The sequence below is a fragment of the Sminthopsis crassicaudata genome, chromosome 4, assembly GCF_048593235.1.
Source record: "Sminthopsis crassicaudata isolate SCR6 chromosome 4, ASM4859323v1, whole genome shotgun sequence".
NCBI classification, from domain to species: domain Eukaryota; kingdom Metazoa; phylum Chordata; class Mammalia; order Dasyuromorphia; family Dasyuridae; genus Sminthopsis; species Sminthopsis crassicaudata.
Window position 1 is genome coordinate 9,209,929 of NC_133620.1, and position 13,240 is coordinate 9,223,168.

The window sequence follows — 13,240 nt, forward strand, 5'->3', positions numbered from 1 at the left end:
AGCACCCCTTCATCATTTCTTATGGTATAATACTATTTCATTATATTAATATATTTTAATTTGGTTAAGCAAAAGATGGGCACCCCACTCCAGTTTCCAATTCTTTGCCCATAAAAGCTGCTATGAATATTTTTTGAATATAGGAGTCTTTTTATCTCTTTGAATTGCTTTAATTCTCAAGAAGTTTTTCTTTAAACCCACAGCTACCCTGGCAAATATTTCACAAATAATCAAAAGTTTAATATGCATTGTTAACATTTTCTTCATCACGGAAGTGGAAATCTTCAACATAAAGAAGATCCAACTCACTTCCAGTTGATCAGTGATGGACAGAAATAACTACACCCAGAGAAGGAACACTGGGAAGTGAATGTAAATTGTTAGCACTACTGTCTATCTACCCAGGTTACTTATACCTTCGGAAGCTAATAATTAATGTGCAACAAGAAAATGGTATTTATACACATATGTTGTATCTAGGTTATAGTGTAACACATGTAAAATGTATGGGATTGCCTGTCATCGGGTGGAAGGGGGGGGGATAATTTGGAAAAATGAATAAAAATAAATAAATAAATAAATATAATTTTTAAAAAAAGGATATTCTATAAGTGAAATATGGGATTAAAATCCAGATCTTCTAATTATGAGTTCAAAAAAAAAACATTTTCTTCATCACTTTCTTAATTCTAGACAATCCACAAAACAATACATCAAATCGTGATTTGTGTTGGCATTTCCCAGGTATACATGGATATTTAACAACAGGCTCTCCAGCCAGTTAGAATTGGAGATGGACTTAGCATACCCCATGCAGGACCTCCTCTCCTTCTCTGATCCTTTCTACCAATAGCTACTAGGTTTGCTCTCTGAGTCCAAGCATAACAAGTTAACTCCCTTTTCTCTACTTTTATAAAAATTGCTCTTTTAAATTATGAAGTTAATAATCACCAAGAAACAGGAACATTTTGGTACACAAAGGAGCAGACAGAGGCTTGGATATGAAACTGACAACTTTTAAAAGAGTATGTTTGATTTAACTCAGTGACAAAATTGGCGCCTCGTGCTAAGAAAGGTTTTCATGAGTGCATCCTGGTTGGTAAAGTAGATTATAGTGGACCTGTAAGTAAGTGTAAGTCCTGAATTCATGGGGCTCAGTGGGAGTTTCAGATTGTGAGAGGAACAAAAGCAAAGAAGGCCTCACTGGGTGATTCCTCTGTTTCTTAAGCTGTTATCATTTTTGATGTTTCCATAAATAACTATGAGCAGTCATAATTTCTATATTGTATAATTCATTCATGTCTTTTATTAACTGCACACAGGAAGATTGAAATGGAAGGAGTCAGCGACTAGCTTAGAGAACATAGACCTCAAAAGCACTAAGATCTCCCCCAAAAGACTAGATGGTGTTGCCTATCCCACTTAATAGGAGTTGAGGGAAAAATTTTCTATTTTGACTTGGAAATAACTTTTATATAAGCTCCTGAATGGCAGATGAGAGGAACACATGGCGGTGTTTTAGCCTAGCACATGGACTTAAGTAGCCTGGCAGAGTCCATAAAATGCAAAGCTTTTCTCATAGCCTGCAGATTGAGCTAATCCCTCTCTCCTCCTTTCCAAATGACCTTTCCTGAAGACGCCAAGAGGTGATCCTTAGTGGGGACCACTGACTTTCTGAGAGTTACGCCCCTAGGACCATCTAAAGAAGGAAGGTGAGTGGGGGGAATCTGGCCAATCTAAGAGGTAGGGCTGAAGAAGGAACAGGAATGCTCTCTTCCTATCTCCTTTTCCACTTACTATCAAACCTCACTAGTGGTTACGCTTATTACATTTTATCCTATTTTATTAGACTTCATGTCCTGGCTCTGTTATCCAATGTTTATCATCTATGTCATCATATGATTTCATCAAGTCATTGATTTAAAAATAATGTGTAGTTCTGGGCCAACCACTGATCCTTAATCACCTCTTTGGAGACCCTTCCAAGATGGCATCTTTGCAATTCAACCCAATCATCCATCTGCTTGTTCTGTTATCCAACTCATGCCTTCCCTCTTTTTTTCTCCTTTGTTTTCTTACAGGAATGAATTTTAAGTTCTTTCAATAATCTGGAGACCCATTTTCAAATTCATATTTCCAAAGTTCCCTTGGAGGTTAGTGAAATATCCCCGAATTTCTTGATGTCTGACTATTGCACGTAGCTAGTTGGGCTAACTTTTAGATAATGTTTTCTGCGTGGGGGGAGATCAAAGGGAATTGATGTGCGTGGTATGGTGACCATCAACAACTCAAATGCAGAAAGGCAACACTCATCCCTTCCTCTGCATCCTTCCCTCTCCCCCCGTCTTGTGGCCTTACATGATAAGCTATGAGTTCATTTATAGCAAATGGAGAACAGTGTGTTCATGGGTGTGGAAGGGAGAATCGCTCATAGCAGCAGGGTTTGTAACTGACAGCCGTTGGGTACCCCATTGGGATGGATGACGAAACACCCACTAAAAAGGAAAAGAGGAGGCAAGGTGACAACCGAGGGAGGAGCAGTGGCTGAAGGTGGAGCCCTGGAGTCAAATCCCTCTCCACACACTCGCTGACTTTATGTGTTTGGCCCTCAGCTTCCTCGTGTGCAAGTGAAAGGGTTGCACCAGGTGGTCCCTTCGTGGGTCCATGATCCTGTGGAGGGTTCCTTATAACTGTGTATAGAAACGTAAATCTAGAGTCTCCTGAGGCGGCTGGCTTCTGACCTCCCTGTTGGTTTTCGAGTGTGCACGACGGGGCTGACCTCCTCTGAGGAGGCTGACTCTCCATCTCCTTGAGGAGGCCTAGTAGTGTTCCAATGCCCAGTACCACTGGCACAGTGTAGATGGAGGACCTTTGTGGATAGGGAACGGCTCCTTTTGGGGGTCTTTTGCAGGTTCCCTGCCAGACCAGTGAGCAGCTTTGGTGAGCATCAATATGTTTTATGCCATGGGGAGAAAGCAGCATTGGAAAAATAGCTAGAAAAGAGATTCTATAGAAATTCAAAAAGAAGGAGCATTTTTCGGTGAGCTGGATGAAGAGCGACTCGAGGTAGATGGAACTCCTCAGTCTTTTACTCAAACCAAGTCAGCCAGCATTTATTTGTTGTTGTTCAGTCGTGTTTGGTTGTGTGTCGCTCTGTGTGACTCCATTTGGGGTGTTCTTGGCAGAGACGCTGGAGGGCTTTGCCATTTCCTTCTCCAGTTGTTTTATAGCTGAGGAAACTAAGCAAGCAGAGTGATGTGACTTACCCAGGGTCACACATTTAGTGTCTAAGTCTGGATTTGAGTCTTCCTGACTTCAGGCCCAATGCCCTATCCTCCATACCACCAAGCTGTCCCTAAGCATTTATTAAGCACCTACTAGTTGCCAGGCACTCTACTAGGACCTGGGCAAGTCATTCAAACTCTCAACCTCAGTTTCCTCATCTATAAAAAGGCTCATGGGTACAGTTATCCTTTCCACATCGCGACTCTCCACATTTCCATCATGGTTTTAATACATTGCAGGTTGGCATAAGAAATTAAATGGGAATTTGGGGGGAGTTTTACAGAAGCTGCAGACAATGAGCAAAGGTTAGCAGACAACATGGAAAAAGCATAAAAACTCCGAAATGCATGAAATATGTGTATAGTATTATATAATATCCACATCTCCTAGCTTTTATACCGTAATCATTCAGACTTCTTACTTCTTCTGTGGTATGAAGAGAGGATCAAAAATGTTGTGGGGATTTTCCAGATTGTGGGGGGTACCATACTCCTAACCCCTATGATGTGGAAGGGTAACCGTGTAGTCCAAGATATATCTGCCTGACAGGGCTGCCGTGATATGAGAGGACACATCAAATGTTTGGTCAGTGAACATAAAAATGCCATGTGAATGCTGGCTAGGATGATGATGTCGGTGATGATGATGATGGCAATGAAGATGATGATGATGGGCCAGGCAGACAACCCACTGGGCTGATTCATCAATACTGACGTCTTGGGGGAGATGCTACATTTGAATGATGAACTAGACCCAGCTTGGAAAACAGAGAGAGGTTGGGATGGCTAAAACTTTTGAGAGATTGTACAGGACTCTCCCTGACCCACACAGGCTCATCTTTTTGGCATCCAGCTGGGAAGATGCCTTTGGAACCATCTGTGACTACAAGAACATATTGCTCTCGGAAGACTCATGTGACCCAGAAGGGCATCTCTTACAGGTGACCTAAAGGGAAAATTTTTTTTTCCTAAAGGGAAGAAACAGAAATAACAAATAAAATGGCTATTTCAGTAATAGCCGCAGGACAGCATAAAAAAAACCAGAGTAAGGTCTCCAGAGCTTTGGAAGGGTCCTCTGTGGAGAGAGACCATGTGTTCCATGAGAAGAAATGCCCCTTCCTGGTGAGACACCTTCCTGACTCCCCTTCAGCATTCAAATGCCTCATGGGTAAGCCACCCATCTCTTCGTTGCCAGTTAATGTCCTGCACTGATTTTTCACATATAGGAAAGAGCGGTCCTCCCTGCAGATTGCTCAGGAGGGACCAGGGAGAGAGAGAAGCCCCTAGTGGGGCTCCCCAGACTGACATGTCTGCTCCAGATGGCCAGGAGGCATTTTCCATCCTCATCTTCCAGAGAACCACCGAGAACCTCCAAAGCACCAAGACAAAGAGCAGGTCTCAGGCCAGGAGTAATTGCAGTAGAATCTATCTGGGGTGGTTGCTCCAAATGAGACAAAGCCTCTGCTCCCGAAAGGGGAAACTCCTAGGGAAATGGCCTTCCAAACCTCTGTGGAAAATAAGGGTGGACATCTGGGGACTCCTCCCCCATGGTCCTCAAGCAAGAGACCAGATCATCAGGCAACAGGGTCTGCTCTGGAAGACTCTCCCAGGAGGCCTGCTTTTCCAAGGTCATCATGACCTCCACTTCAGGCTCGTTTGGACCTTCCATTAAACTACTTTCACCGTGGTCCAGGATGAGTCTTGTTTCTTCCAGAGAGAAAAAGTTCCTGCCGACATTGGTGCCGGAGCCAGAGAACACTGGGCTTGGACAGTTTCTGATCACCACGTTCTTGCCCAGGCCCAAGGAACTGGCGTGGGGTTCCAGGGATGAGACTCTGAGGTCACTGATCTCACAGGGAGGGTTCTCCACAGGGAGCAGACTGGAAACCTGTGGTTTGTAGCCAGTGTTGGGATCAGGGAGATAAGAGACGGTCACATCCACAGGTGGTGAGGTTTGCGGATGCTCCCCAATTGCCTCTGACTCCCTGGTGCTTTCCGTTTTGGAGGGCCGGTGTTGGAATGCTTTGTGGAGATTGGTTTCTTCTACCTCCACGATTTCTGGATCTGGGTCGGGGAATGTCTCGCTGGAATTATTCATCATAAGTTCACTTATTTCCTAGAAGAGGAAAAAATGCATTAATCTCAGAAGTCCCAAATGATCAAGCCAAAGATTAGAATCCTGCCTCCATTCTGCTTCTCTTGGTCTCTCTTTTTCTTTATCATTCCTTTTCCTGATCTTATTTTTTACTTTTGTTAGCTAATAGACTGGATGTTATTCCTGCACTTTTGTTTTATATGGGTATATGTGTGTCTATAATACACATTATATATACATATATACACACACGTGTTTATATAGGGGGATCCCAAAAAGCCTTCGTGCAGTTTCAAGCCTTAAATACATAGCTAGGTCAAAGATGAACAGGGCTCTTTGAATGCACTAAGAAGAAAGTCACAAATCTTATACTCAAAACATGACAAAAGTGTTTTGTTATAACAAGCTTGGGTCTGGTTCTAATACGAAGTGACATGGGTCTTGGGTTGGGGGGGTCAGTAGGCAGGTTCTGTTTTGCCCAGCCCGTGAGAGCACCCTGTCAGTACTGCCTTCGGTCCTTTGCCAGACCCTGGGGGAGGATACTGTCCAAGAAACCAAAAGAGAACAAGTTTCATCTCTAGCTCAGACACTCCTTGGCTATGGAGAAATCAGGGAAATCCTCTGACTCTCAGCCTCTTCATCTTTATGTAGCTGAATATTCCGTTTGAATCCCTTTCCCCAAACAAGGGGGAAATCATGTTTGAATACTTGCTTACATTCCAAATGGAGACCATCCCTGTAGGTGACCAGGTCCTGCCAGGGACTTTGGGAGGACCAAATTAGAAAATTCATTTAAGGCAGTTGGTAATTAGAATATACAAAGTAATTATCAGCTATTATTAATGATGAATTATATCATATGTATCCTAGCACAGTCTGATTTTGGGCTGGCTGGAGAGAGAGCCTCCCCCATCAGCCTCTTCACAGTGGAGAGAAGCATGGCAGCCACAAGAGGGACACAAGGGTCCCCAGAGCTGGCAGGGGCCCCAGACATCACTTACTTCTACTCCCTCACTTCATTGTAGCTTTTTAGAGTTTATTAATTTCCTTTTTTTTAAAGAACAAAAATCGATTTCTTCTCTTCTGCTGGGAATATTAAACTCAGGAGCCTTGAGTTCGAATGTCACCTCGGACACTCACTACCTGTGAGACTTGAAACACTTCGTTTCCCTGGGTCTCAATTTCTTCCTTTGGAAAATGATCAGTGATCCGTGGGCTCCTTTCCAGTCCCAGATGATCCATCTCCAATTCCTATAACTCCGGTTTCGGTTGGAAGCATTATTTATTTCCAATCTAATAGGAGTTCCAACGCCATCTTGCTTATCTTTGCCTACTTCCTATCCAGATCGTAGTTTTTAAGCAAATATTTTCAACAGAACAGTTATCCCAATTTTGGTTCCTCCCGCCCCCCATCCAACATTATCGAGCTTGTCAGTTCTTACCTCCAAGGTTTTCATGGCACAACTATTTCTCACGTTGGGGATGTCTTCATGGAGCCAATTTGGTAGGAACAATAGGAGTCTTCTTTTAATTCTGAAAACAAAAACAAAATAGTCCAGGTGAAATCTCACAAGAAGTTTTTGGCTTTAGAGTGTCTGATATTAATTCTATTCAAATGTGACAGTATCCTAGGAAGGAACCAAACTGGAGAGTCCAAAATGGCCCGGGCCGGGATGAGATAATATTTATGAAGTACAAAGCCCGGGGCCTGGAGCCTGGTATGTTATAGGCATAAATACTCGTCTCCTCCTTCAAACTATTTTAAAACCATGTTTATGGACCCCTGGTTAAGGTTCCTCGCTACTCGTCCCCCCCATCCCAGAATGTAAGCCCCTCGAGGACAGGGCTTTCTTTGTATTCTCTGTGCTTAACAGTACTGGACAGCAGTGGGCGCTTAATAAATACATATCAATTTAAAACAATTGTCTAAATAATCATTTAAAAAATTCTCTGACCCGGATTAGGAACCTTATTCCTGATTTTCCCCCTTTTCTTGCCTTCACCACTCCCCAACATCTTGTTTTTGCTATCAACTGTTTTTGAACATTCCCACTAAATGTGGCTGTTTCTCTCCCATCTGAGCTGTAAGCTCCCTAGGGAGCGAGACTGCTTTGCTGCTGACTTTGTACGCCCTACACCCAGCCCAGAGCTCCAGGGCACTCTGCTCTTCAGAGAGATGCTTATCCATGGATGGATAAAGACTGAATGAGAACAGCCTTGTGGGAGCTTCAGGACAAAGTACCCAAAATGAGCTCCTGCACTGTCTCTCACCATTATCAGAACTATTTTCCATGTTTATTTTCATTTCTCTTTCCTATGTGAGGATTTGAGAAATAATTTCCACTTGATCATTTAATAATAGGATATTTTCCATGTGAAATAATTAGCTTGGTTTTAGAATCATGTTCCTTTCTCTCTCTGTCTCACTCTGTCTCTTGGTCTCTCTCTTGGTCTCTGTCTCTATATCTCACTTTTTTCTCTCTCTCTGTCTCTGTTTCTCTTTGTCTCTTTCTGTCTCTCCTTGTCTCTCTCTGTCTTTCTCTGTCTCTCTTTGTCTCTTTCTCTCAGTCTCTGTCTCTGTCTTTCTTTATCCCCCCCCCCCCAATGTACTAAGAAATTAAAAAACATTTCCTGTCCCACCCGGGCCGTAGCTCTCCTTGCCAACTAAAGGTTGGTCTTTGGTGACTCAGTTTCCTATTGGTCCCGTGAAGCTGATTGGGAATCTTGGTTCGTGACTCAATGTTAATGATTTTATGTAAAGTCTGGTTAAGGACAAAGTCTCCAGGGGCTGCTGCCAGGCTTAATTAAAGGCGGCCTGAAATGAAGGAGCCGCTTCTGAGTCTGTCTCCTGACAGCTTTGGTGAATCGGATTCTATCTGGGTCATTTAATGCTTGAAATGTTATTACAGAATTACAGAAGCTAGCTCGGAGTCCTCGGCCAGGGCACCCACAAGGAGCCTCTGCTTCCAGGTCTCCAGGGAGGGAGCCCCTCTCCCCCAGGGCAGCCCATTCCCATGTGGGATCGCTGCTGGGAAAGTTTTTTGGACATCAAGCCACAGCTGCCCTTTCTGCATTTTTGCCATTGCTCCTGGTCTTGACCTCTGGGGGAAAACAGCCTAATTCTTCCTCTAAATGACAAGTCTCCCAATATGTGAAGACCCCCAGCCCAGTCTTCTTTCCTCTGACCTAGGGGCTCCCAATTCCTCGTCAATCCTCACAGGGCCCAGAGTCCAACCCTCTGGTTTACTTTCTTCACAACCCTCCCTGAGGGAGCTAGTATAAATAGGATTATCACTGTTTGACAGAAAAAGGAAACTGAGACCCCAGCTTTCAGGTTTAGCAGGTGCCTTCCTCAAGAACATACATAGTAAGTGGCACAAACAGTATTTGTATCAAATCCCAAGAGGCTTCCCAAAAAGACCAACACAGGTCCAATGAAGTGACCCACTTCTCTTTAGGGAGATGTTAGCTGGGTCTCCACCATGCTAGAAGATTCTTGTACTTTCTTTTCTTTCTTTCTTTCTTTTTTTTTTTTTTTTTTGACTTTTCAAGATTTTTGCAATTTCTTTTCTTTCTTTTTTTTTAAACTTTTCCAGATTCTTGCACTTTCACTCTTTTCCCTTTCCTTTCTGCCCTGATTCTCTACCCTCTTCTAATCTCAACTATAAGTTTATTGTCCAAACCTCTAGAAACAGCATTTCCTTTTAAATTTTTAAGTAAAGCATTTTATTTTCAGAACACATGCACGGATAATTTTTCAACATTGACCCCCGAAAAACTTTGTGCTCCAAATTTTCCCCTCCTTCCCCTAGATGGCAAGTAATCCACTATATGTTAAACATGTTAAAATATATGTTGAATCTAATATATTTAAACATATTTATACACTTATCTTGCTGTGTAAGAAAAATCAGATATGGTCTTGTTTTGAATAGGATAGTAACACAAAATTCATTCATAAAAGTCACAGAAACCACAGGATCTCCAAAGAATGTTTTGAGTTGGGGTCACCTTCACCTCTGAAGTGTTCCTACTAAGATCTGGACGCATCATCTTCATTATTGTTGGTTTAATGCTTTTAAATAATTTATCTTTTGCAAACATGGAAAGAACATTTAGCAAAATTTTACTTTCTGGATAGAAGAATAGAGGAGGAATAGTTTGGTTAAAAAGGAAAGAAACAAGAGCAAGCTCCTCATTGAAGTTGGGAGATTCAGCCCCTCAGACTGACCCCAGCCCCGTGCCTTCGAGATGACAAAAGCTTTGATAGTCTGACGATGGTCCAAGCCTGTCTAACTCAGGTTGTATTTATTCTCTCTATACATGCTCCTGTTGTCTCTTCTGACAGAATACAAACTCCCTGAAAGCAAAGACTATTTCATTCTGTTACTGAATCCTCAATGCTTAGCAATTTCTTGGCAGATGAATGTTATTTGATTGAGACATTTGAGTCAATTTACGAATCCATTCAGGCAGTTGACTGGGGTAAGTTAAAGCAATTGTTGAGTGGGATTAATTTTTTTCATAGAATTGACTGGCTGAACAAACATGCTTTGGTCTTGTGTACACAGACATCAATTGGTTGTTTGGTGACCTGAAGTTGGAGGGAGAATTGACAGGAGAAGTCCTGTGCACACTTACCTGAGCCGGAGGGATTGTTTAAATATCACGGCCAAGAAAAGAGTAGACAGCACGGTGATACAGAGGACCATTCCAGACAAAAGTCCGGTGGTGGGATTTCTTTTGCCTGAAAAGGGGAAAATGAAAAAAGACAAGCGTTTGGCTTTTGCTACAGCTGAATAATGTTACAGATTCTGTTTTTTTCTCTTCAGTTTGCATTGTACAGACGATGGACATTTCTAAAAGAGGGAAGAGTGTGAGAAGAAAGAGCATTCTGCTTTTTGGGCTTCCATCTTTATACCCAGCCACATATTGGAGACTCATGGCGAATTCCAGGGCAAAGAGCCATTGGGAGCCTGGAGATGTGGGCAAACCACTGGAAATTGATGGGAATGGTCAATGGAGGTATGATTAGTGTAAGATCAAGGGACAGTGGCAAAGGTATATAGGAGGTAATGGCCGTGCTATTCTCTCTTGCCTGAAAGGAGGGCTGATTCTTAAAGTATGTGAACTGCATTACTGTTTGGACAGACACACTGGAGAGCTGGTTCCATTCCAAGCAAACTCTTCGGGGTTGAGAAAACAATGATAATGGAGGGAAGGACTAAAATAGAATGTTGGAAGGAAACCAATCCCTCCCCATTCCTCCATATTCCATGAGTATTGACTAATCTACCCTACTAAGCAAATGCACTGGGAATAGGAGAGAAGGGAATTTTTCTTTCGAAATAGGATTTCTTCTCTCCGTTTCAACAATATCATGAATGGATCAAGTGTAAGAAAGAACGTTTGAATTACTTTTTACTTTCTTTTTTTTTATTCGTGCATGGTGGAGAGACTCTCTTTTGGTAGGGAACGTTCTTTTCTGAAAACAACTTTTCACTTCAGAACAATTACACGCACGGAGGGCTGATGTCAGAGTTTCTAGAGGTGCAATTCTGAAAATGTGGTCAGGTTCAATACCTTTCTGTGCTTGTGTTTGCATCTTTTGTTGGGGTCCTTTTTAGTTAAGCACCTTATTTGGTTTGTCTGACCCATGAGGAAATTCCCAATCACCCTTCACAGGTAGCAGAATTAATTTCCGTTGTGGCTGTGGCTTGGGTTTGCTTTTTTGTTGTTGCTGTTGTTTTTAACCTTCCGGGAGGAGTAAACAATATTCATGTTCAATATGTCTCCATTTTCAAGGTAAAGATATCACCCCTTCCCATCTGGGAGTGAAAAGAACATTATTTACATCTTAACAGAACTAGAGGAATGAGCCCCTCCAATCAGTCTTGGTGCATCTACATTGCCTTTTTACTAGATTGTAAAGCAGGACAATTTTAGATGTGAATACATTCATTTGTCTGTCCATCTAACTACCCATTTTTCTATCCATGCACTTGTCCATCTCCCTATCCATCCATTAGTCCGTCTATCCATCCTTTCACCTATTCACCATTCGTCCAATATTACTGGACATCTCCAGACCTACTACACACCTCTAGGATAATATGCTGGAAGATTATTCTGATTCACTTCATTCCTTGACAGATGTTCAACCCCTCCCCCAACTTGAGACCAGAGCCTGTTTTCCATGTTCGGTTTGTAAGCCTCAGCCTCCAGCACAGTGATTTGCACAAAGTTGGCACGTAATGCTTGTAGACTAGTCTTGGAGTGAAGCAGAAAAATCACAGAATTCAGAGGCAGATTAGAAGTCATCCGGTCTATTCCAGTCATGTCCCCTTTTCAGAGAACAAAGCTAATGCACAGAAGAGTGAAGTCACAAATGGGGTAAATGGAATTTGAACGCAGATTCTCCGGGAACACATGATTCCTGGGAACCCAGATTCCTGCATCCTGTGCTCTGCCACAAAAAGTGGGCAGCCATAAGCTGGATCTCCTGGGTGACCTAGGAGTAACAATCTTAGCTCTAGGTTTGTTCATCTGTTAACTCTCTCTGATGTGTGTCTAGCCGTGGGCACTGCAGAGAGATTTAAAGGTGAGGAGTCCCAGGTCCTGCTCTGAAGATATTTATAATCTACTGGGGAGAAGGGATAATGAAGCATAAAAAGATGGCCCATATCTGTAATACTTCAAAAGACTCGTGATTTCATCAAGGTGAAAACTCTCCAACATGAAGGACAAGTTGCTGGTGTGAAAATAATAAGAAGTTTGAGAAAAAGTAGCCAGAATTTGTAATAGAAAGATAGAAGAAAGTCAGATAGCATTAGGCAAATGCCCCATTTTTTGGAGAAAGCTGGTTCTAAAGGGTTCAGGGAAAGCTTCTACATCATTTTATGGCTTCGAGGGAAGTCAGCCTGGAAAGGGAACTTGTCAGGCTGATGATCCAAAAATATTCCATTGAAGAAGAGGACGAGCTGTCCAAAAAGATCAAGTATATATTTTTCTTTTAATAAAGTTATTAGAGCGATGGATTAGGGAAATGCTGTAAACATAATTTTCTTCAATTTCAGCAACGAATTTAATAAAATCTTTCAAGTTATCGCTGTAGGAGAAAAAAGTGAGCTGTATTCTTGGCAAAAGGACAGCTGAATGGACTCAGGCTGACTGAATGATGATGGACCCGCAGAGTAGTCATTAGTGGTTCTCTGTCCATTTGGAAACCAGCCAACCAGGGAGGGAAGTGCTCTCCTAGTTACCCAGGCTCATAAAGTGTCATTCCCCCACTCCTAACTCTCAGCCCCATCGCCTATAGGTTCTATCCCTACAAGACAAGGCAGCTGAGGGACACTGTGGCGATATAGAATGGTGGATGGGCAGAATCTGAATTCGATTCCTGCTTCAGACGCTTACTAGTTTTGTGGTTGAGCCAAATACCCTCTCAGTCTCAAGTTCCTCATCTCTAAAACTGGGATAATAATACACCAATCTCCCACGGTCATCATAAATGAGATAACATATAAGGCACCTATGCAAGCTTTAAGATGCTATAAAGTCTAGTCATTGTTATTCTTACTGTTATTATTGTCGTTCTGCATATATTCATGTGCTCAGGTTGTCTCCTCCCTTAGATTAGAAGCTTCTTGAGGTCAGCGACTGTCTTTTACCTCTATCTGTATCCCCATTAATGTTCATTGATCCATGCAAAAAAAAAGTAAAGATCGTCCCCATTCTCAGAAAGCTCACAATCTAATGGGAGAGACGGCAGACAGACAAATAGGCACAAAATAAAAAAATGCAGAATATTAAGAGAAGGAAAGCACTAGAATTAAGAGACAGAGGGAAAGGCCTCTTGTAG

General features: G+C 42.3%; 1 protein-coding gene across 1 annotated transcript in view; it reads right to left on the reverse strand.

Annotated features, from left to right (window-relative positions):
* Positions 1-3,478: 3,478 nt before the first annotated feature.
* Positions 3,479-13,240, reverse strand: part of IL23R (interleukin 23 receptor) — a 58,672-nt gene continuing 48,910 nt past the window's right edge. The window contains exons 9-11 of the mRNA XM_074265685.1: positions 10,021-10,126; positions 6,822-6,912; positions 3,479-5,400 (exon numbers count right to left, since the gene is read on the reverse strand). Of these exons, the coding sequence (XP_074121786.1) occupies positions 4,768-5,400; positions 6,822-6,912; positions 10,021-10,126 (830 nt within the window). The 3' untranslated portion in view covers positions 3,479-4,767. The remainder of the gene's footprint in view (positions 5,401-6,821; positions 6,913-10,020; positions 10,127-13,240) is intronic.